Source organism: Coenobita brevimanus, chromosome 24, assembly GCF_032717465.1.
Source record: "Coenobita brevimanus isolate Jiangsu-jjx chromosome 24, ASM3271746v2, whole genome shotgun sequence".
Lineage (NCBI taxonomy): Eukaryota > Metazoa > Arthropoda > Malacostraca > Decapoda > Coenobitidae > Coenobita > Coenobita brevimanus.
In genome coordinates this window covers 17,325,902-17,350,816 of record NC_136977.1, presented here as the reverse complement: position 1 = coordinate 17,350,816, position 24,915 = coordinate 17,325,902, and the positions used below count along the sequence as shown (strand labels likewise).

Sequence of the window (24,915 nt, the reverse complement as noted above, 5' to 3'; positions counted from 1 at the left end):
GGGGTGGTGGTGGGTCGCGGGGCATGGCGGGGGAGAGGGGGAGGGAGGTGTAAATATGGACACTAGAGGTCGACTCATTAAGTTCTTTTTTTCTGTTTTTCTTTCCATTTTTTTTTTTTTTTAAATTTTACAGAAAATTAGCAGAGGATGTGAAAGATCTCCATACACCAGTCTACAGGCTGAGCAGAAAAAGGGTGAGGTGGATGAAGAGGAGTGAGCGGGACTGGGATAGTGTGGCTGGCGGGAAAGCAGAGGGAGTCCACCATGTGAAGGTTGGCATTTGATATTTGCCAGAATGGGCGTGTTTTTTTTTTTTTTTAATCAAACTATTTCTTTCAAGAACAACAACAACAGCAACAAGTAAGAAGGCGTCGCTCTGATCTACCAGGGATCTTTTCTTGCGACCAGCTAAAAAGACGTTATAGTACTGAATGGGCTATGAGGTGTACGGCTAACTAGAGGAGTGGAAAAAGCAGGGAGTGCTTGGAGGAAAGGAGGCAGCGGGGTCGGGAGGAAGGAAGACTAAGTGAAAGGAAAGAGGAGGGAGATGAGACGGAGAGAGGCAGATACATTCGGGACGGGGATTGGCTGGAAGGAGGCAGGCTAAGCAGGAATGGAAATGAGATGGAGAGATGAAAGATCAGGGAGGACAGATAAACAGAGAGACAGACTGGCAAAGTACAGAGGAGTACAAAGTACACACGAATGCAAACAGCAGCAGACCTACTTCTTCTTTAGAGGCTGCTTATTACAGACGAGTTAAAACTAATGTCTATCTATCTATATACCTAGGCTGCTTCCCCCAAGGAAAGGGAGGTAGCCGAGACAGGACGACACACTCCCCATTTACTCATCCATTCAAACACATTCATTCGCATCTTAGCCCCAAAGGGGAGAACGGACAGATCCTCACCGCACCACACAGCACAAGGGTCAACTGCGCAATGCAATCAGTGACATCCGCAGCAGGGCCCGACAGCAGAGCTGGTTTATCCCTGTCACATCATAACAGACTCATCCCCTTACCCGCACCTGACCTGACTAGCTGATCAGACCAAATGCGGGAGAATATCCCCTCAGGGATGCGTCATCATTTATTCATTCACAATTTCTCTCCATTTATTTCTGTCACGCACAGCCACTCTTCCTTGCTCAACAGACATCCCTCTCGCATTCAGCGCTCTCTTCACACTGTCCATCCATCCTATTCGTGGTCTTCCTCTCAGCCTTACACCTCTCACATCAGATCTAGTTATCTTTTTCACCAATCGCTCATTATCCATATGCCCAAACCATCGCAACGCCCTCTGCTCAACTCTACCAGCCATCTCCCGAACAACTCCAGTTCTCCTTCGCACTTCATCATTTCGCACTCGATCCATACGCGTCACTCCACACATACTCCTCAGACACCTCATCTCCATTACATTCAAACTTTTCCTCTCTGCTACACCCATATTCCATGTTTCAGCCCCATATAATGCAGTCGGTACCACAACACCCTCATACAGCCTTCTCTTTACATCCATTCTAAGCAAACGATATCTAAACACTTTTTTCATTCCTCCCAGCATCTGACCTACTTCATTCATTCTAAACTTCACTTCTGTATCTATTCTTCCATCCACAGCAACATGTGAACCTAAATATTTAAAACACTACCTCCTCAAGCAACTCGCCATTCAAAACTATATTCATCCCCCTACCATCTACCAACCTCGTACACTTCATCACTTTACTCTTATTCTCAATTACTTTCAATTTCCTCCTTTCACACACCCTACCAAACTCCTCTACCAACTGTCTCAATCTCTCCTCTGAATCAGTCACCAGTGCAGTATCATCTGCAAACAGCAGCTGCTTCAGATTCCACTCTCCACCATCAACTATTCTATATGTCAGAGACAAGAAGAGCTCCCTCCCCCCACCAAATCCACCAGCCGAAGCGGACAGGAAATAGTGGGTAGGAGTACCATGCAGAACAGAAAAGCTGTCATGGAAACTTCATAGAAAATGATGAGAGGAAACCATATTCCATACAAATGTAACCAGCAAGGGAAGCACATTTGGTCAACCTAAGGAACATGTCATTGTCATGTGGTTACTGGGACGCCCTTTATGTTTTGAACTGCACAACATCTTCATTCATACTGGAAATGTACAGTATTATTCAGAAGAGAACATGCTTAGCTGGGGATTGGAAGTAAAGTACTTATTCATACAATTGTTTAATTCAAGCGATTTTTGGATGTTAGGACCGTGTCACAGTTAACACCCTGGAGGCAACTTGTTCCATATATTTACAACTAATCAAGAAGTGCTTACCTTTATGTGAGTGGAAACGCTTGCCAGCGACTCTGTCAACTGGCTTTATATCTTAATTACATCGATCTACTGTTAAGTAATTTTCGATAGACATATCATCACGGCCTCTGAAGATTTTGAATAACTGAATTAAATTCCCCTCTAGCCTGCACTTAGTTAACGTCAACAGATTCAGCTCATCTAATTGTTCCTCCTGTTATTTCTATCTCAGTCTAGGTACCACTTTGTCACCCTTCGCTGTACCTTCTCAAGTTTCTCTCTCTCTCTCTCCCTCTTTCTTTCAATGTAAAAAGGTGATCAGAACTAAACGTAATACTCCAAGTGTGGGCATACTAAGGATTTATACAACGTTAGGAAGATAATTTCTGACTTATATTCGAATGCTCTCCCTATCATCCAATCATTTTTTTAACAGCCTCTGTACACTGTCGGCATGGTTTCAAATCACTTGTCATTTTAACTCCCAAGTCTTTTTCATGGCTTACATTATCAAGCTGAAAGGTATTCATGTTATAACTGGCTCTTACGGTTTTACTGCCAATGTTTCGCATTTTACGCTTATTAATACTGGTTCATTTTCTGTGCTTGAGATCAATGAAACAGCTTATCAAAACCTCTCTGAAATGCCAGCATTTGTAATGCTGTATCTGCTCTGTTACCTACTTTGTATCATCGGCAATTTAGAAATCTTTCAAAATGATCCCTCATCAATATCGGTTACATATATTTAAAAAAGGACCTAATACTGAACCCCGTGCCATTCCACTTGTCACGTAATCCAGTCTGATTCTTCTTCATTTATTACAACTCTCTGCTTTCCTCCGGTAAGCCAATCTTTGATCCACCTTAACACAATGCCACTGAAACCATGTGCCTTTAGCTTCTGAAGGAGTTTTCTCTGCAGAACTTGTCAAGAGCCTTCTGAAAATCGAGACACAACATCAACGGATTAAGTCTCCTCGTAACATGTTCAATGTATCAATGAAAAAGCCAAACAGACTCGTGAGACGAGTGATTATTCCGAAAACCATGTTGCGAATCTCTGATGAGATTATTTGTTTCTAGTGTTTCATAAACTTGTCACTGACAACAGTTTCTAGCAACTTACAGAGAACTGATGATTAACTGACTGGGCGGTAGCTTTCTGGTTGTGCTCTGTTGTCTTTATTAATATTGGGGTTAAATCTGCAAGCTTCCAATCGTGTGGCACCTTGCTGCTCTTTAGTGATAAGTTAAAAAGTTCAGTTAAAAACATTTCATTCTGCAGTTTCTTCAACACGCATGATGAAACTTTGTCTGGTCTCGGGGTTTTCTGCACGATTTCAAGTCGTACATCTCTTTCACTAACTGTAATGCCATTATGTTATCTTTTTCTGTAGGAACTGGTGAAACTGCAGGAATCCTACTTGTGCTTTCTAGTGTAAATATTGATGAGAAGAAAGTACCAAGAATTCTCGGCATCTTGGCTTCATCATCAGCATTCTCTCCATTATCTCTGATGAGGAGCCTGATTGTTGGAGTTACTGTCTTTTGCTTCTAAAGTGGCTGAGAAATTCTTTGAGGTTTGATTTACTGATACTAGCAATATGAGCCTCAAGGTTTTTCTTACTTTGCTCTATTAATTTTTGGGGTTACGTCGAGGAGCACCATACTTGCTTTTTATCATTTTGATTCATTGTGGCATTATAATTTTTGTACGTTTTGTTTTTTCCCCTAACAGATATTGTCTAATATGGGTGTTCCACCACCTGGGTTCATAATTATTAGTAGGCATTGCTTTGTTCACTGGAATACTTGACTGCACTGTTAAGAGTTTGTTAATAATTGCCATGAATCATTCATTTCCAACATTCCGACGATAGGACGACGGAGGGAAGGAAGAAAGGAGGGGAAGAGAGAGAAGGAAAGGAAAGGGGAGGTCAGAAGGAAACCGTGATCAATGGAAGGGAAGGGAGAAAGGAAAGGGGAGGTCAGAAGGAAACCGTGATCAATGGAAGGGAAGGGAGAAAGGAATGGGGGAAGGATGGAAAGAAACATCTACGGGAAAGAGGGGCAGGAGATGGAATAGGAATATGAACAAGATATCCTGGGAGGGAAGAAAACGCTGAAGAAAGGAGAGAGATATAAGAAGGAACGGAGGAATGGGGGAGGAAAGAACAGGAGTGATGGAAGGGTAGAAGAAAATGTACAGAGCGAAGGGAAGGGAGAAAAGAGGAAATCGAGGAGAGCGAGGAAAGACTGACGGAAAAAAACAAAGATAGAGGGAGGGAAGGAAAAGGGAAGAAAAGAACAGTAAAGAGGGAAGGGTAAGGGAAGGAAATGAATGGAGGTAGGAGAGAGACAAAAATCCGGGAGGGAAGAAAACCAAACAGGGAGAGCTGTAAGAAGCTGAGGAGGGGAGGGAGGCGAAGGCGGAAGAGGAAGGAGGGTGACAGAAGAGATGAACCAGCAGACAGTGGCATTCCCCATTTATTTGTCTTCCTTATATGGGGTCAGATGGACGGGGAAGGTGGTAGACTGGGAGGAGGGGCATGGGGCAGGTGACAGGAGTGTGTGTCAAGCTGTCTACCCCATAAGCCTAACGCCGTATCCACGTGAGCTTAGAAGCTTCCCTACCACTTCCTTAACCCATTCAACCCGAGGACGACATATGTATTTTAAGCTCTGTTATCGTCAAACCAATTCAGTCAAGTTAGGAGAGTCCTGTAGTAGCTGGGAAGGAAGAGGCGGCAATGCTCCTCAGCCCAAAACAATAGGATGGGAGGTTACAAGTGATGAAGGAATTTAAAGGTTCTTACACCTGTTTCCTGTTGACTCCTTTCTCATGAGTGCATTTTGCTTTATTTCACCTTTTTATCCTTCCCTTCATTAAACCTGTCACTCTCGTTCTATTTTTTAAAGCTTATGGCATTCTCACCTGTCTCTCATTACCCCCACCTCACCTCACCTGGCAGCTCACACGTCCTTCACTTCTTACCTCATCTTACCGGCCCTCCCCCCATTCTCTCCCTCTCTCTCTCTCTCTCTCTCTCTCTCTCTCACACACACACACACACACACACACACGCACACAGAGTTCATTGCTTACACCTCATCTCAGTTCGCTTCTCTCCTCACACAGCCAAGCAGCAAATCTTCCATCCATGTCCCTCTCTTCACGCCTCGCCTCGCGTCACCGACCCCGCCTCTCCTTGCCTGTCCTCACTCAAGCTTTATTCTTCTTCCCCAACTCTTTTTTTATTCTCAGGCAACTCCATCCATCTATCCATCACCCATTCCTTTATTGCCCTACCAGGTGCGTGGGGTCCCGGGGCTAGGCACCTCTTACATGTACGGTGACAGTGTCACTGTGTGCAATAAGCCTCTCCAAATTCATGGAACTTTAACCATAATGTGTCGCATCCAGTTTAAGCGCCTTATCCCATTATACTACCACAAAATTCAAGGCTACAAATTTAACGCCTTGGTGCCAGTTTTCCATATTTTTACAGGTAGATGGTATCAAAATTTCATGGTTAATATAAATTTTATCACTCTCTCTCTCTCTCTCTCTCTCTCTCTGTATACAGTATATATATATATATATATATATATATATATGTGTGTGTGTGTGTGTGTGTGTGTGTGTGTGTTCTGGACTTTTGTGGACCTAGGAACTGTGTAGCACCTTTCGACTTGGCAACTCTATGAACTTCATCTTATCCCCACTCAAGCTGCACTCACACCAGTTTGCAATCCAATGACACATTTGTCATCTTCTTGCTTCTTAGTGACGATTTTAATTCAGCTTTGGGAAAGACACCAGGTTGTGAAAGGGTTGGGGGAGACTTTCCAACCCCGATATTACAAATGGTCTCACCAAAGCCAAACAAAATCGCCAGAAAGGTTGCAGGAACAACAGCAACAACAACAACATAGTCTCCAGGCGAGGGTCTGATCTGTGCTCAACGCAGTTCCTCTCTAAACACCACCATTCACGTGCACAAATTTGAACAGTAATAGGGGTGTGACAATAGCTTCGTTGAATTAACCCAACTCTAATATTCTATTTCGGTTAACACCAACAGTGAGTCCTAGAAGCCTGAGAGCTTCAGATAGCACTAGTGGAATTATTCAGATAAGAGTGATCACAAGGAGCCTGAGCTTCGGCGAACTCCAAACTATTTTATTCAAACAAGAGTGAGTCACAGGAGTCTGAATGTTAAGTCTGCAAGAGATTACTGCCTCAAATGAAAAGCGGTTCCCTCCAACTCTTTGTACAGGTAAAGGACAGATGAGACGTGTAGTGGACTGTCGCAAAACAGTGCTACGACATAAAAAAAAAAAAAAGAAAAAAAAAAAAAAAGACATGCTTCACAAATATGTATAATAATGTGTGGTCATTACTCTCTTACGTCGATACAGTGCCAAAGCCTAATAGGATCTTGATAAACTTATCGTTAAACTCTAGCGGCCTGGAAAAGTTCGAATCTCTTGAGGTCGCGAACACCAGACGTGTAAAAGGATTAATGACCGTTACTGCACAACTGGGGACAGTAATACTAATCCACTGTTTAGTCGAACAATTATGAAACCCTTACACATTATTCTGAGAAGTGTTCTAGGCCCTGAAGATCGCCTTCCTGGGTTTCGGAAGTCACTGCTCACTCCCCAGTAATTTATCTCAATGGAGTGCATCGATATTTATGCCTGCAGCTGTGCAAGGCAGGGCACAAGCCAAGACCAAGTGGTGAGATCAGGAGACATCGGTTACGCAACTTACCCTTGCCCGAGCCACACTCAAAATTTATGATCATTTGCCTACCGTAACTTATATTCTGATTTGCGAGGTTACACAGACTATACAATTTTCCTCTTTTTTTTTTCTGCAACAACAAATCTTATTGTAGTTACGAGAGGGAAATTATTGTAAACTGTTTTCTGCAGGAACGACTCAGAAGGGAAAGTGCAGAGGCCTCCTATATCTCTCCTGCGAGTAACAAGTGTCTAAAGTACTAGGTCCGGAAGCACCACGGCCCCTCTATTAATGTTCTTGGTGTGGTGTGGTGGTGGAGGATTATTTTGTGTGGTGTAGTGTGGTAGGGTAGGATTATTTTGTGTGGTGTGGTGTGGTGTAGGAGGATTATTCTGTGTGGTATAGAGTGGTGTGGTGTACTATCGGAGGATTATGTTGTGTGATGTGGTGTGGTGTACTATCGGAGGATTATGTTGTGTGATGTGGTATGGTGTGGGAGGATTATTTTGTGTGGTGTGGTGTGGTGTAGGAGGATTATTGTGTGGTGTCGTGTGGTAGGGGAGGATTATTTTGTGTGATGTGGGGCGTGATGGGGGAGAATTGTTTTGTGTGATGTGGGGTGTGGTGGGGGAGAATTACTTTGTGTGGTGTGGTGTGGTGTGGTGTGGTGTGGTGTGGTGTGGTGTGGTGTGGTGTGTGGTGTGGTGTGAGGGTCGTATGGTGTAGTGTGGCTTCGCTAAACTCACAAGTGGGGCACCTCGCACCTGAAAATCGTCAATGAGAGAGACAGACAGACAAAGCCAATCCTAGAAATATTCCTGTCTCTAAAAATCTTAGATATGGTACAAAAAGAAGCTAATCGTAAATATGTTTTATTATCACATACCAGCCATCTAGAATAATGATAAACAACACCCGAGACAATTCCGAATAAAAAGAATGAGCATGGTTTTATTTCCTTCGATCAGATGAGGCATTATTTATTACAGCCTTGCTACACCATACGATCTGTATCAATTTAAGAATGTCCTCTCGTATTAATGAAGGTTACATCTATCTATCTATCTATATACCTAGGCTGCTTCCCCCAAGGACAGGGAGGTAGCCGAGACAGGACGACACACTCTCCATTTACTCATCCATTCAAACACATTCATTCGCATCTTAGCCCCAAAGGGGAGAACGGACAGATCCTCACCGCACCACACCGCACAAGGGTCAACTGCGCAATGCAATCAGTGACATCCGCAGCAGGGCCCGACAGCAGAGCTGGTTTACCCCTGCCACATCATAACAGACCCATCCCCTTACCCGCACCTGACCTGACTAGCTGATCAGACCAAATGCGGGAGAATATCTCCTCAGGGCTGCGTCATCATTTATTCATTCACAATTTCTCTCCATTTATTTCTGTCACGCACAGCCACTCTTCCTTGCTCAACAGACATCCCTCTCGCATCCAGCGCTCTCTTCACACTGTCTATCCATCCTATTCGTGGTCTTCCTCTCAGCCTTACACCTCTCACATCAGATCTAGTTATCTTTTTCACCAATCGCTCATTACATCTAGCTCATTCAAATCCACAATCTCTCCTACAGGCCTGAGCAAATACCAATAATGAAATAAAGCTACGGTACTCGGACTGACTGGGTTAACGCTGATATGTTCAGAGTCTGGAATAGGCTGTACCTGCGACACGTTACGAGCTCAGCACGGACAAAACACTCGCATTAACACCTGCAGTCCAATGACTCTCTCTCTCTCTCTCTCTCTCAAGTTACCGCCACACGATTGACTAAACTCAGGACAAAAGCCTTGCTGTGAAATGACTAATCAAGGATACATCTGACTTCTCCAGATTAGAAATACTCCCCTGAGTATATTAAACCGTCTGAAGAGAAAATAAAAAATCATCATGGAGAAGGGTTAATTATAAACAATTGTTGGGTGTCAATTAAAACACGGTGGCAGATCTAAATGAACAACCTCACACCAACATTGCAGTTAACCCTTTCGTGGGCAGGACACACCCTGTATTCTAGTTCAGCCAACGCCAGACGCTCTCATTGAGCTAAGAGTAAGTTCCAGGAGTATGGCAGTGCTAATGTTGTCACCATTAACCCTCCCATGGTTGGATCAACTCTGAAACTCTATACCAACTAACGGCAAACGATTTTATTTTCCGTGAGTGTCATAAAATCCTCAATGTTAATAAGCCTCGGGGGGTTACACTAGGAGCACCGATCTGTCCATCACTGTTTAGGGAGAGCATGCCACAGCCTGTAACAGACTGCAGATGGAGGAGTGTGACATCAGTGAACACACCACTGCTACGGCCACCCATGAAGTAAGTGACAATGTACAGGACAGAAACCCAAACCTTCATGTGCTGTATTCTTATGTGGTTCATTTTCTCGCTCTCGTCACTACCTCTGTCTCACCTGTCACATTATATGTATCACCTTTTACCTTTTCTTAAACTTATTCCACTTCAGTTTTAGATTTTTATCGTTCTCTTTTTGATAAAGTGGTATTATTCTGGTCAGAGGCAGCCGTATGCCAACGCGCCACCGTTCCGATTCATGAGGAAGACAAAAGTTTTTCGTTCTGCGAGCACTACCAGGTACGTAATAGTCTTCTAGGGCTTAAACGACTGTGGTAGCCTGGCCTCACGCCTTCCCACGCCCCGGGTCCTCTGGTGCCCCCAAACGAGTAATAAGGGATTGGCCATTACCGTTTACTCCCCTTATTTCTGTAAGTCTAAAATTTTCTCATTTTCTTTCTTCCAACTACCTCAGCTTTTCACTTTGTATCTTAGTTTCCTCTCTCTCGCTTCTCCATATCCCCTTTGCCCCTCTCCCCCCTCAGTGGCAGGGCAGGGAGCTAATAACATTAACTCAGACGGTCATATTTGGCAGAGGATAATGAGACTCATATCTTGGACACCCCATACCTGGCGTCTCCTTCCCTCCAGCCCTTCCTCCCTCCTTCACAACTTCTTTCTCTCACCTCTCTCTTAATTACTTTCCTCTGTTTTTTTTTTTAATAATCTCTCCATCTCTTACTCTTATTTCTACTTTTACCTTTTCATTCCCTCCTTCATTACAATCTTTCTCCTTATTTACCCTTCTCTCTCTCTCACTCACTCTCTCACTCACTCTCACTCACTCTCACTCTCACTCTCTCTCTCTCTCTCTCTCTCTCTCTCTCTCTTCAAACCTTCTTTTCCTGTCCAATTTTTCTTTCTTTCTTTATCTCTGCCTCTCTCATTCTCTCCCGCAATTACAATTTCTCTCCCCTCTTTTTCGACCACTGCATCCTATCTCCTCCCATACCTCTAACCCCCCTCCTCTCTCTCCTTTCCTCTCTTCTGACCTCTTCCTCTCTCTCCCTCTCCCCTTCCAACCTGACAATTTCTTTTTCCTTTCGTACTGTACCTTTGTGACTCTTTCATCCCTATCTCGCTGACTTTTACGTTCCTCTTCCTCTACAGCTATTCTTTCCACTCAGGCTTTGTTCTTTCTCTGCTTCTTTGACTTCTCTCCTCAGACTCTCTCTCTCTCTCTCTGTCTTTCCCTCGTGAATGACCTTTGTTTTCTTTGCCTTCATTCTTACATTTACCAGTGTTAAGGTATCATCAACCCTTTCAATACCATGGCATTTTTTGGATTATATTCTTACTACCGTTAGCCAGTTTTATTTGGCCTGGGATAGACCTCAGGCAGTGAAGGATTAGGCAACACCATCCATTGATATCGTAACTGTTACATCCATATCACTTACTTCCTTCTTTGTTTTCCTGCTTACCAAACCTTTCCTGCTCCTACACCCTCACCAACACTACTCCTCCCCCACCCCACAGTCATCAACCCTCCCTCATCCTCCTCATTTACTCCCCCCCTCCCTAAATCCACCATCAGCTCGGCCCCCCTCACCTTCATCATCTACTTCTCTCCCTCATCCCATCCCTGACGCTATTCACCAGCTACTCCCTCCCTCATACCACCCCCCTCGAGCCGACGCAATCGCCCTCCTCAGTCCCATCACCACCAACTCCCATTACCACTATCTCCAGCCACAGTCCCTTTGCCTCCTTCCCCATCTACACTCACCATCACCATCATCAATTATTCCCGCCCATCCCCCTGTACGAACTGCCTCTCCTCCCATTTTCCTATTTACTTCCTCCCTCCTCCCTCACATTCCTCTCTCACATTCAACTCCTGCCCTTCCTCATATTCAACACCTTCAGTCTCCCTTACATTCAACCCCTCCCTCTCCCTCCTTCCCTCACATTCATCCCCTCTCGTTTCCCTCACATTCAGCCCCTTCCCCAACCTCACACTCAGCGCCTTGCACAACCTCATAGTCCCCTCTCCTCCCTCATATTCAACCCCTCTCACTCCCTCCCTCTCATTCAACCCCCAACCTTTCTCTTTTACTCTCAGTCCCTCCCCTTCCCTCGCCACCAGCAATGCCCCTCCCTTCTTATCTCACTGTCAATCCCTCCTCTTCTCTTACCACCCTCGCCCATCCCTCCCCTCCTGAACACCATCACCCCCATCTCGCTCACCCTACTAATACCACTATTTCTCTCACTCACCCACTTCCTCACTCACCCACTTCCTCTCTCACCCCAACCACACCATTCACCTCCACCAACCCCGCTTCCACCTTACCCCTACTTCCTCACCTCAAGCATCTCACTGCCTCCCTCACCCTCAATTCCTCACCCCAAGCATCCCACTGCCTCCCTACTCCCCACCAGCTCAACTTTCTACCTAACCCCCACCATCCCCACTTCCTCACTCTGAGCACCTCACAGCCTCCCGAACCCCCATCACCCCTACATCCTACATCAGCTCCACTTCCTCACCCCAAGAACCTCACAAAGGAGTACAAAGGAAAGCAAACAGCAACAGACCTAATGGTCCTTTCGAGGCTGCTTGTTACAGAGAAGACTATCAGTATGATATCAAATTCTACAAGTTGAAGGTAAGGATAGTAAAAAAAAAAAAAAAAAAAAAAAAAAGGCTCCCCCCCGCCACCAGCAAACCCTCCAGTCGTAGCTGGCAGGAAAAAAGTGAGAAGGATCACCAGGCAGCACGGAAAAGCTGACATGAAAATTTCATAGTAAAGACTGAGAAGTGATAAACTATATTCTGCTCTACTATACCTATAACACTACAAGTGTCAAAAACCTACCGGTATCATTAATTACATAATATTTCCCTGGTATAGTTTCATCACGATCTGACAGAGAAAAACAGCTTACATTATTATTTAGTCATGAAGGTGTTTAACTGGGTATTTGAAGCGAGATACTTATCCAAGCATTTTTGAATGTCACCACTGTACTGCAATCAACGACATCCCTGCCCCTGGGCAGTTTGTCCCAAATATTAACAACCCTGTTAAAGAAAAAATGCTTGGCTTCATTACACTGGAAATGCTTTCCAACATTCTTATACCCATTACCTCTCGTACAGTTCGAAAAATCAATTGTAAAGTACTTGTCAACATCAGCATTATCAATTCCTTTAATAATCTTGAATACTTGAATCAGATCCCCTCGTAGGCTGCGCTCTGACCGGTTAAACAACTTTAGTTCACTAATCGCTCCGAGTTTGGTCTGTTCCTCAGTCTGGGTATCCTTTTCGTTACTCGTCGCTGCACTCTTTCTAATTTCTCAATATATTTCCTGTAATACGGTGACCAGAACTGCACACAGTACTCTAAATGTGGACGCACTAAGAAACTGTACAGGGTAAGAATTATATTTTCAGATCTGAACTCAAATGATCTACCTATAAATCCAACTAGTTTGTTAGCTTTCTTTATTGCTTCCGAGCATTTTTACTTGGCTACATATCAGCACTTCCACTTCCAACCTTACCCCCACCATATCCACTTCCTCCCTCACCCTCACCACCCCCTCCTCCTACCTCATCCCCACCATCCCCACTTCCTCCCTCACTTCCTCCAGCTCTACCCCCTCCCTCACCTCGCGACCTCACAGTACTCTCTAATATCCCCCTTTAATTACCTGTCTGTCTATTGCGATGTGTGTAAGTCTCGCTGTACGCATTTACCTTGTGTGTGTGTGTGTGTGTGTGTGTGTGTGTGTGTGTGTGTGTGTGTGTGTGTGTGTGTGTGTGTGTGTGTGTGTGTGTGTGTGTGTGTGTGTGTGTGTGTGTGTGTGTGTGTGTGTGTGTGTGTGTGTGTGTGTGTGTGTGTGTGTGTGTGTGTGTGTGTGTGTGTGTGTGTGTGTGTGTGTGTGTGTGTGTGTGTGTGTGAGAGAGAGAGAGAGAGAGAGAGAGAGAGAGAGAGAGAGAGAGACGATGTTTGTGTAAGTAGTCCCGTGTTCGTGTACGTTTTAGCGCATGTGCACTTTCGCTGGAGTATTATGTGTGTATGTGACAGTGTAAATGGATGGCCTAGTTAATATTCGTGTTCGGAAGTGCCTGGGTGCTGATGTATGTATTCTTGTGTCTACCTGTATGTGTGTGCTGATATATAGCCGTGTACATGTGTGCTGGTGTCCGTGTATGTTGGTGTACACGTGAGAGAGGCTGTGCGTGTATAATCAGCGGTACAATCAGACAAGGAGTGATACCAGGGATTGGACTCTACATGTTCCTGCTTTCTTTAATGTGCCCGCCACTCTTACTCATTCTCTGGCTCATCCGGATACCATCACACACACACACACACACACACACACACACACACACACATGATACTGTTCCCAAACCAGGTGCAGTTTCCGACAAGAGGGCATAAAAATATTTCATTATCACTACAGAATAAAAATAAGAATTACACAATGAATCTCCGTGACGTTGCAACAAATTGGTCACTAATACAAAAGAATAAAAAACCAAACCGAGGAAATGATAAACACGAAGGTATACACACCACAGAAGAAACACTGTCTGCCGTTACAATTTTTTCTTTCACTCAAGGACCACGGAAATGAGACAATGCACAAAAAGGTAAAATATAGCATGTTTTTCGACCGAGAGTGAGTGACAACATAACATCATCTCATAGGGCGTGTGAATCATTGCGTGCGCGTGTTCTCACCTAATTATTCTTGCCAAATTACGTTGTTACAAGATTGAGTCCGGCCTGTAGTGTTTCTTCTTGCTATTTGGTCATTCTTTATCAGTGTGTGTGTGTGTGCATGCGCGCGCTCACTGGCCGACTGATATCGCTTATCGGTCCTCTCCACCACATCCTGCCCCGCCCCAGTCTCTCTACACTCCCACCACACCACTGCATACCACCTTTACTCTACCCACCACACCCTCACCACACCAAGCAACCCACTACCCACCATACTCACACCACACCACACTACATCACACCACCCGATACCCTCCACATCACCTTTACTCACCAAACCCAAACCACACCCCACCACCTTTACTCTACCCACCACACCCACACTACTCCACACTACACCACACCACCCATTACCCACCACACCCTCACCATACCACACCACACTACACCACCCATTACCCACCACACTACACTACACCACACTACTCATTACCCACCACATCTTCGCCATACCACACCACCTTTACCACCACATCCACACCACACTACACCACCTTTACCACCAAACCCACACCACACCACCTCTACCACCACACCCACACCACACCACACCATCTTTAACACCACACCCACACCACACCACACCACTTCACACCACATCACCCTTTACTCACCACACCCAAACCGTCCTCCACTACCCCTGCAACCCCGCCCCTTAAAAACTACACCAACTTCCACTTCCACTCCCACCACCACCACTCGCCCCTTGATAACCACACCCATACCACACACCCCTCCACTGCTACCACCCCCACCCCCACCCCAACCACCACTCCTATACCACCACATCCATCCCTCCCTTCACCGACGCCACTACCCTCCCTCATCCTGCATAACCACACGCACACACCATCTCCCCGCCCTCCACCACCTCCACTCCTACTCAGTTACTCTCAACCTACTCTAATCATACCATCAAGCCAACGCTCCTTCTGCCATGTTAGTGAGGTGAGGCCAACACGATCTGTCATACCACTGCCACCACAACCACAGCCTCAATCACCCCTCCCCTCCACACACACAATCACCACAACGCTGCCAAGCAATCCATAAAAAGCTTTCCACTTCTTATCTTATTGCTAACCCCTTATCAGCTGCACTACCATGACCTGTTAATCAGCACCACATCACTACAGCCAATGCATCCACATCACACACTTTACACTGCCTCTTCCACATTACTACTTCCTTAATCAATGTCAATACCATCGTTTATCAAAGCCACATCACCACGTCACACCTCGCCACATCACACTTTACACCGTTCCTACTCCACTATTAGAACCAACCATGCCATCTACACCATACCACCACCTAAAGCCACATGACCACCACAACCAACCATCCACTGCTTCTACCTTATTAACCCACTTCCCAACAGGTCCATTACCACCCGTCTATTAAGCCTCTTATACCACCACCACGGCCACATCTCCCTACGACAAACAACACTTCGCTCCTCCAGCTACTGTTAGGTTACTACCTTACTGCTGAATTACCCAGCTAGCCTAACCACACTAAACCACAAACCTATCATCATCATCACCAACACAGTACCCAGTTTAACTGATCAGCTCCCACATGGATGTACTATCACCAGACAAAATCCCACATATCCACCGGCCCGCCTGCTCACCTATTCAAGTTACTTATCTATCCATTTACTAAACTATCTACTTGGCCACCTGTTATCCTCACCTACTCATCCAACTTCCTCCCTGGCTACCTGATCACTTACCTACTAGCTTGCTCACCTATCCGCCTACCTGCTCACCTACCTGCCTGCTCACCTGGCAACGTGCTCGCCACTACCGTATACTTCCCGGGTATCATGTAATACGATGGTTCTCACTGACACACGACACGAACACACCCGTAACATAGGAGTACGCTCCACAATAATATAGTAATATATATATATATATATATATATATATATATATATATATATATATATATAGAGAGAGAGAGAGAGAGAGAGAGAGAGAGAGACTGACTTTGCGTGTTGTACATTCTGAATAAATGTTGTAATTCTGTGCACTTCAGTAACGGTATACTACACATTATCTGAAGCACTAATACTTGTGGCAAAATATCGGTCAGGTAACGAAGTCGGTGGTGCAGTGGTAGCATATCCGGATCGTATCGGGAAAACCTAGAGTTCGATTCTTGGGAGGGTCAGGTTGCTGAACAAAGACTGTTTCCCCAGTGTCCATGTTCACCCAGCAGTATAATTATACTCCAGGGGATGAAGGAGCTTTTGCCAAAACTCTGCCGCCATGACACTCTTGTAGTCGATACGCAATAATTTTAAGCATTCTTCTTTTCCTCCTCCTCCTCCCCTCGTCGTTCGTCACTCAGGTCCAATTTTTCCAACGTAGCAGTCTAGATATATTTCAACTCCAAAGCAAAAACTTGAGCAATATCCATTCCCCCCAATGCTCACTTCCTCTCCTCACCGCTATTAACCTCCCGTTATGTTTCTTCGTCCCTTTATTTCACCTTCCATCACTGTCTGTCTGTCTGTCTGTCTCTTAAACCTCTCTTTCCTTTGAGTCTGTAAACTCTTAAACAATGCCTGAATAATTACAAAGTGATAAAGTAACACAGGTGAGATGTTGTGATAGGAGAGTCACTGTACGGATTAACAACACAGGTGCATCAAAACATATACACACGCATAAATAGACCCTCTTCACACTTGTACACACACACACACACACACACACCTCATCCCTCCCACCCCCACCCTCTCACCCACACCCACACACTTCTAAAGCCGTGCCAACACCCACTATCCTTCCCTCCACTGCATTCACTCTTGCTTCCCCATCACCCACTACCCTCCCCCTCACCCCCCAGACCCCCCACAAACTAGCCGGGGTAATCAAGGCGACAACTCATTAACATAAACACAGACTGGGGAAAAATGGTTACTTGCCGCAAAACAGCTTACCTTTCTTCCTTAATTGTTTTTGTATTTTCTCTCTCCCCCCCTTACCTATCTATATATCTATCTATCTATCTATCTATCTCAGACGATATTTTCTTTGTTTCCCCTAACCTTCTTTCATGTTATCCTCTATTCTCACACTTCTCTTCCTCTTTTTGTTTCATCCTATCCTTCCATTACCCTGGTGCCTCGGCAGCACAGCATAGAGATCCGGTTAAAAGATGCCGTGTGTGTGTGTGTGTGTGTGTGTGTGTGTGTGTGTGTGTGTGTGTGTGTGTGTGTGTGTGTGTGTGTGTGTGTGTGTGTGTGTGTGTGTGTGTGTGTGTGTGCGTGCGTGCGTGCGTGCGTGCGTGCGTGCGTGCGTGCGTGCGTGCGTGCGTGCGTGCGTGCGTGCGTGCGTGCGTGCGTGCGTGCGTGCGTGGTTTCCTACTACTAAATAATCTGGACTACGGTAGCTTAAACTTGGGCCCTCGCACGCCCTGGATCTTGCTGGGCTTCCAGATGGGTGGCAAAGCAATGGGTGTTGCCTATTCACCAACGCATTTCGCTACTTACTATTGCACAACTCCATCCTAACTTATTCTTCTTCATATTTCCCTTCTTACATACATCCTTACGTACAACTTCATTCTCTCTTCCATCCTTCCTTACATGCCTGGTAGATCCCTCCTCCTTCACTTCTTTCTTTTTCACTTCCACGTGATTCTTTCTTCCCACCACATACCCGTTACTCCTCTCCTTTTATCATTTACACAGCCAATCATGACTCCTCCTCCAGCGTCTTCTCCTTTCTCTCTCTTTGTCTCCTGTTGTCTTTACCTTAGCTCTTTTTTTGTTCTTTTGTTCCTTTCCCCTCTAATTTTTTTTGCGTTCTTATACGATTTTTTTCCTCGTCTGATCCTGCTCATTTATAAATTTTGCTTTCTCACCTTTCCTTACCCCTCCCCTCTTCTCGCCCCATCCTTATCACTCCCTCCCATCTCGCTCTCCTTATCCCTCCTCTCCTCTCGCTCTCCTTATCCCTCCTCTCCTCTCTCTCTCTCTCTCTCTCTCTCTCTCTCTCTCTCTCTCCCTATCCATCTATCTATCTAAATAATGTATATATCCTCTTCCCATCCTATTCCTCTTTCCCTCCTCCTCTCCCTCTCCTTATCCCTTCCTTCTCTTCCTCCCCTCCTCCTCTCCCACTCTGAGCCGCAAATCCACGACAGGTGCCAGGCAGTCAGGCGGAAGAGGGAATATGCAGAGGTGGAATGTCGCGAGAAGAGGGAATATCAAGAGAAAATAGCAGTGCCAAGGCAAAAAGAACAGGGAGAGAAAATATCAATAGTGAGAGTATATAACAACGCAGAAAGACATTAAATATGGAGAGCAATAGCAATGTGGAAAAAAGGAATATGGAGAGAAACAGTAACCAGGAGAGGAGGAGGAAATGAGAAAAACAGCAATTTGGAGAAGAAGAATATGGAAAGATGGCAGTGTGGAAAGAAATGGGAAACATGGAGAAAACAGTAGAGAAAAGGTGTATGGAGAACAAATAGCTATGTAGAGAGAAATGGAGAGTATGGAACGAAAACAGAAGACAGAAAAAGGAATACAGAATAAACATTAATGGGCAGAGGAAAGAAGAATAGGAAGAGGAAATACTGTGGATCGAAAATACTCGTAAATATGGAGAATTACCAAATGGGAGAGAGATGGGAATAAGAAAAGTATATAGCAGTGTCGAGGAAAAAAGTAATGTGAAGGGAAAACAGCAATTCGGAGAAAAGCAATATGGAAAGAAAATGGCAAAGTGGAGAGAAAAGGAATGCGGAGAGAAAAGAAATGCATTAAAAAGATGGAGAATAAAAAAATATAGAGGGAAAATGGGACAACTATATACAGAAATGAGAAGTATTTAGACAGGAGAGACGAGAGAGAAAATATGAATGTGAAGAGAGGGATGGAGTAAAAAATACGGTATCAAGAGTAGAGGAATATGGAGAGTGAAGTGAGAAAATAGAATATGGAGAGAAAAGCAATATAAGACTTGACTAGTAAACTCGGACACTTCTCCTACCGTATATATAAGGCTCGTCAAACTTCATGCAACCACGATTTAATAATCAAGTTGTAGGAGAGTCCCAGCTCCGTTAGGTAAAAACAAACCAACACTACCTGATGAGGACGGGGGTCTGCTGGTACACGTCAACGCTGAGGCAAGGGTCCACGCCCAGCACTCATTCAATTAACCCTCTGAAGGGCACGCCGGCATTAAGGTATTTTATTCTGGCCACCACTACATCGGCTTCATGCAGCTGTACAACGGGTTACTAGTAAGGAATGGCAATCAAGACGAGGATGTGGAATGAAGAATACAAGTAAAGGGGAGTGTACCAAGACCTATCAGGCTGACAGTATGGCGGCACAGCCAAAGTAACTGATGGCAGAGACGATGGCGATCGAAGAGATGCACCGGCCATAGCACTTTATTTGGGTAATAAAAAGGGTGCTGTCTGTCACTACGCGTTATATAAATGTTGCTCCTGCTCATACTATTGTTATATATCTATTTGTCTATTCATCTCTCTATACATCTACAGTATCTACCTGTCTACATGCATGTATACACGCATGTTTGTATGAACGCATGTATGTATGCATATATATATATATATATATATATATATATATATATATATATATATATATATATATATATATATATATATATATATATATTGAATGTATATGTATATACACACACACAGTAAATATATTTTTATTTATTTCATCACATTAATATGCATTAAATAGATACAATTCGTATACTGCACATATTATTTATAAAATAAACATTAGTGTAGCTTTTGGAAAGTACCCCCCCCCCCGGTTCCTCTTACAGCAGGGTGGTGATGGTGGTGGTGGTGGTGGTGGTGTGGTATGTCAGGATGCGGGCGTCCTCCACACCCACACCTCACAGCCTCCCTCCTTTTATCTGTTAAACTCTCCTTTACCATTTTTTTATTTTTATCAGTTAATCAGTTATTACCCACCAGGAGTGTAGGGTCCCGTTGCAAGGCTACTCACTCTAGACAATGGCCAGGATAACCCCAACCATCCCTCTGACGTAAACATTAATGGGCCACATTCAGATTGAGCTACTTATCCAATCAAGCGTACACTTGGCTATACGATTACCATCCAATGCACTAAATGGTCCTCTGGATTACATGAAATCATCTGATTTATCACAGAATGGATGGTGGACTCCCTAAGTTTAATTTAAAAAACTTTCAATGCTCACACTGAACACTAAATGACCATATGCTACACCTCACATTAGAAGAATCCAAAAAATTTACTTTTCGTGAACTAGATGAGAAGAAAACTCCCAGAAGTTTTCGAATAACCAATAACTGTTGGCCAGCGTCCCCACCACTACCTCGACACTCGCCAAAGGTTTGTCCCAAGTGTCATCATGTGATCTTGAGAATAATGGCTCTGATGGGAGAGGTAATCCCCGTTACAGTAAATATGAATCAGTGGTATAAAGACTTTTGTATGCACTGAAAATTCCTTATATATCAGTACCTTACCCTACTGTACATGTTACTGCGTACCGTTTTATACATCTTCCTCAACATTCAGCCACATCTTCCACCACCTTAAATTTGAAACTGTTAACCATTCCTTGTTTCGTATAAATATTGCAATCCCTTGTTTGATTTCCTATGTAATCGTTGTTTTCATGCTACTTTCAGAGATTACCTCTCATCACTTCGACCAATAAGTTCTTATATGGATATTCTGTTCACTTTCCACCTGGCTTTTTTTACCCATTACTTTCGTCTGCTACCATTAATTTTTCCTTGCCACTCTCCTCCATCACCATCAAGTCCCCCACCTGGAGAGACAGAAGGGAGGCCTACGGTGCCCTTTAAAAAAAAAATGAAGCCGCCTGTGGTCCATCCATCACCAGGCAACGAAGGGAGCTGACTGTTTCCCCTGCCAGACCTGCCCCCGCTCTGCCAGCCCTGCCCCCGCCGTGCCAGCCTTGCCATCACCTCCGCAACACTGCCAACAACAGTGTCAGCACCATGACCATTTGTACTGTCGCTTGACTTGGCGATCTCAGCGCCAGGCTCCTTGCACATACACTGCCAAAACCCAAGCCCCGTCTGCCACCACACCAAACCACACCACACCAACGCACAATCCACATCAATGCCACACCAACACTGCATCCACATCACACCACACCAACATACCATCCACATCACACCACAACACACACAGCACCATACACATCAAACACCACACCAAACACAGCGAGCCACACATAGCCCACTATACCACACCATACCACAAAACACCATGTGGGAATCAGCTCATCGTTTCTGCCCCAATCCTGCCACCACCACATCCTGCACTCCCTGCCTCAGCTGCCTGGCTCCCTGCCTGCCCACCACACTTGCACACACACTCATACCCGCCCCCGCTGAGCTGACTCACTCACAGCTCAGTAAGTCAGCAAATCCATGCTGATGCAGTGCCTCCATCTACGCCAACACCGAAAAAATGATATGATGTCTACAATTATCTAACAATTTGGTGTCCCGTACCACATAAGTATATGTCATGACAAACAATGCTGATATGTAAGACCTCCATATTCTGTTATTTGATACGTTAAAGTGTGTGTGTGTGTGTGTGTGTGTGTGTGTGTGTGTGTGTGTGTGTGTGTGTACAGTAAGTACGTATGTATGTATGTATGTATGCATGTACAGTAAGTACGTATGTATGTATGCATGTACAGTAAGTACGTATGTATGTATGTATGTGTGCATGTGTGTGTGCGGGCGCGGCGTGGACCACAACCTTGTTTTCGCAGAACAGAAGCACAGATGGTTAGAGCAATATTTAGATCCAACTTCTTCCTAAAATTATGAGAAGATGATTCAGTCCTTCCCCCAGCCAGCACACACACCTGCTGCCCTTCCCGCCTTCACCCCGCGCCCCTGAGTGAGGCCTTAGTTACCAGCCCTCTAAAAATGTTAATAAAGGTGCCACACTGCTCCCACACCCACCACATCCCGTCCCCCTCTCCTCATGCCTCCCTCTCCTTGTTGCATCTCAAGACCCACCCTCCGTCTTAGACTACCTGTCTCCCATCCTCTCCCTCCCTTCCCCTTACACTGCCTGCCTCCCACCTCCCTCCCTTCCTCTTACACTGTTTGCCTTAATACCTCCTTCCCTTCCTCTTACATAGACTGTCTCCTCTCTCTCCTCCCCTACTCTTCCACTTACACTGCCTGCCTAACATTCCTTCATTCCTGACACTGCCAGCCTTGTCTTCACCTCTCCTTCCCTTACTCTTACACTGTCTGCCTAACATCTCCTTCTTACACTGCCTGACAAACACCCCCTCCCTCGCTCTCTCTTACACAGCCTGCCTAACACTTCTGCCCCTACCTTCCTCTTACACTACCTGCCTCCCATTCTCTCCCTCATATAGTGTTCCTCCCACTTGCCCTCCTCCCTCCCTCCCGAAATACAATCTCCCCCTCTCCACCTCCCTCTAATAATACAAGCATCCCATTTTTCTCTCCCTCCCACACTGCCCCCTCTTTCAGCTCCCCCCGCTACCTTCCTTCCACCCCACCCCGCCCTTTCTCCCTCCCTCCCTCCTTTGTCTGCCCCTAGTTCCTTCCCTCTCCCCACAACCCAACCCTTCCCAGTCGACGTCAAAGGGTGGACTTGTATACCTCAAAACACACACACACACACACACACAAATATAACGCAGCCCAGTCAAAATACATAATAAACTGGAAATGAATATGCAGACAGTGTAAAAATGTGCAGTATTTCTTGAGGTTCATACCGTACATTCAGGAGAACAGCATGAGAGTGAAAGTAACCATGCCACTGTAAGACTTAACCTGAGAACGGATTACCCCACTTGTGTGTTTACCACTACTTTCAGCTGTCACGTCACACACACACACACACACACACACACATACATGAATAAAAATGCAAACACATACACATACATAAACTTGTACACATACATACACATGCAGACACATACACATATACTTACACATACACAATTACAAACAAACATGCGAACACAAACATACATTATATCTTTCTACATTTTTTCCTTGTATAAAATGTACAATACCTGTAATGGAAAGCGCTTTATTCTTCCCGTTTCTCTGCTGCCTCCCTCCAGTTCCCATGAAGGAACAAAAAAAAACATAACCATGAATGTCCCATATCAATCACTTATCATCCTCATCGTCGTCGTCAATCAATCACAGTCTCATTTCCTACTCCGCAAGAAAACAAAATCCTCCTCCTCTTCCTCTTCCTTCTCCTCTTGATCTCTTCTGCCTGGCCTTCCTCGTCTCTGAATCCTCTGCAGTGAATCTCTCAGGCATGCCACTAAATTACAGGATTCCCCAGCACCGACCCTCGCACCCCCTACCCTTTCCCTCCCACTGCCCTCCCCGCCCCGCCACTCGCAGTCTACCAGTTGCTTCCGCCTTCCTGCACCTGTCCAGGGTCATAATGCCAACCTGCCAACGTCTCACAATACCAACACGATATCTCACAATGCCAACCTGCCAACGTCTCACAATACCAACACGATATCTCACAATGCCAACCTGCCAACGTCTCACAGTACCAACACAACGTCTCACAATGCCAACCTCTCACAGTACCAACACAACGTCTCACAATGTCAATCTCCCAACGTCTCAAAATGCCAACAAGACGTTTCACAATGCCAACCTCTTAACGTCTCACAATGACAACCTCCCAAGTCTAACACTGCCAACACGACGCCTCACAATGCCAACTTTCCAAAACGTCCAATGCCAACCTCCCAACCTTTCACAATGCCAACACTTCGTCTCACACTGCCAACCTAACGCCTCACAATGCCAACCCAACGTCTCACAATGCTAACATCCCATCGTCTCGCAGTACCAACTCCCCAGGGTATGGATGTGCCAACAGCCCAAAGTCCCGTAATGTCAACTTCCCATGTCTTACAATACCAACTCCCCAACGTCTTACAATGCCAATCCAAAGTTCACTGGAGTCAGAATGCGTTAGTCCTTGTGTTGTTTGTTCTTGCCTACCGGTGGATCACAATTCTGGCCTTTACGATGCCAACCCAACGTCTCAGTGCCAAACCATCAACTCACACTGCCTACACAATATCTCATAATGACTACCCACCATCTCACACTGCCTACACAACGCCTCACAATACCATCCCAGACCTCTCACAACGCCAACCCAACGTCACATATTGCTAACACACCCTAACGTTTTATATTATCAACCCCACAATGCCAACAACCAAACTTCTCAAAACACCAACCCTACGTTTCCAAATGCCAACCCAACCTAGCCACTCACAATGCCAACCTAACCTAACCACTCACAATGCCAATCCAACCTAACCACTCACAATGCCAACCCAACCTAACCACTCACAATGCCAACCCAACCTAACCACTCACAATGCCAACCCAACCTAACCACTCACAATGCCAACCCAACCTAACCACTCACAATGCCAACCCAACCTAACCACTCACAATGCCAACCCAACCTAACCACCCACAATGCCAACCCAACCTAACCACTCACAATGCCAACCCAACCTAACCACTCACAATGCCAACCCAACCTAACCACTCACAATGCCAACCCAACCTAACCACTCACAATGCCAACAACACAACATTCTCACAGTGCCAACTC

At 45.2% G+C, this 24,915-nt stretch overlaps 1 protein-coding gene across 1 annotated transcript in view; it reads right to left on the bottom strand.

The window, feature by feature from the left end:
• RhoGAP1A (Rho GTPase activating protein at 1A) overlaps window positions 1-24,915 on the bottom strand; it is a 514,749-nt gene that overhangs the window by 195,405 nt on the left and 294,429 nt on the right. Inside the window, exon 6 of the mRNA XM_080267422.1 lies at window positions 14,960-14,988. Within this exon, the coding sequence (XP_080123548.1) occupies window positions 14,960-14,988 (29 nt within the window). The remainder of the gene's footprint in view (window positions 1-14,959; window positions 14,989-24,915) is intronic.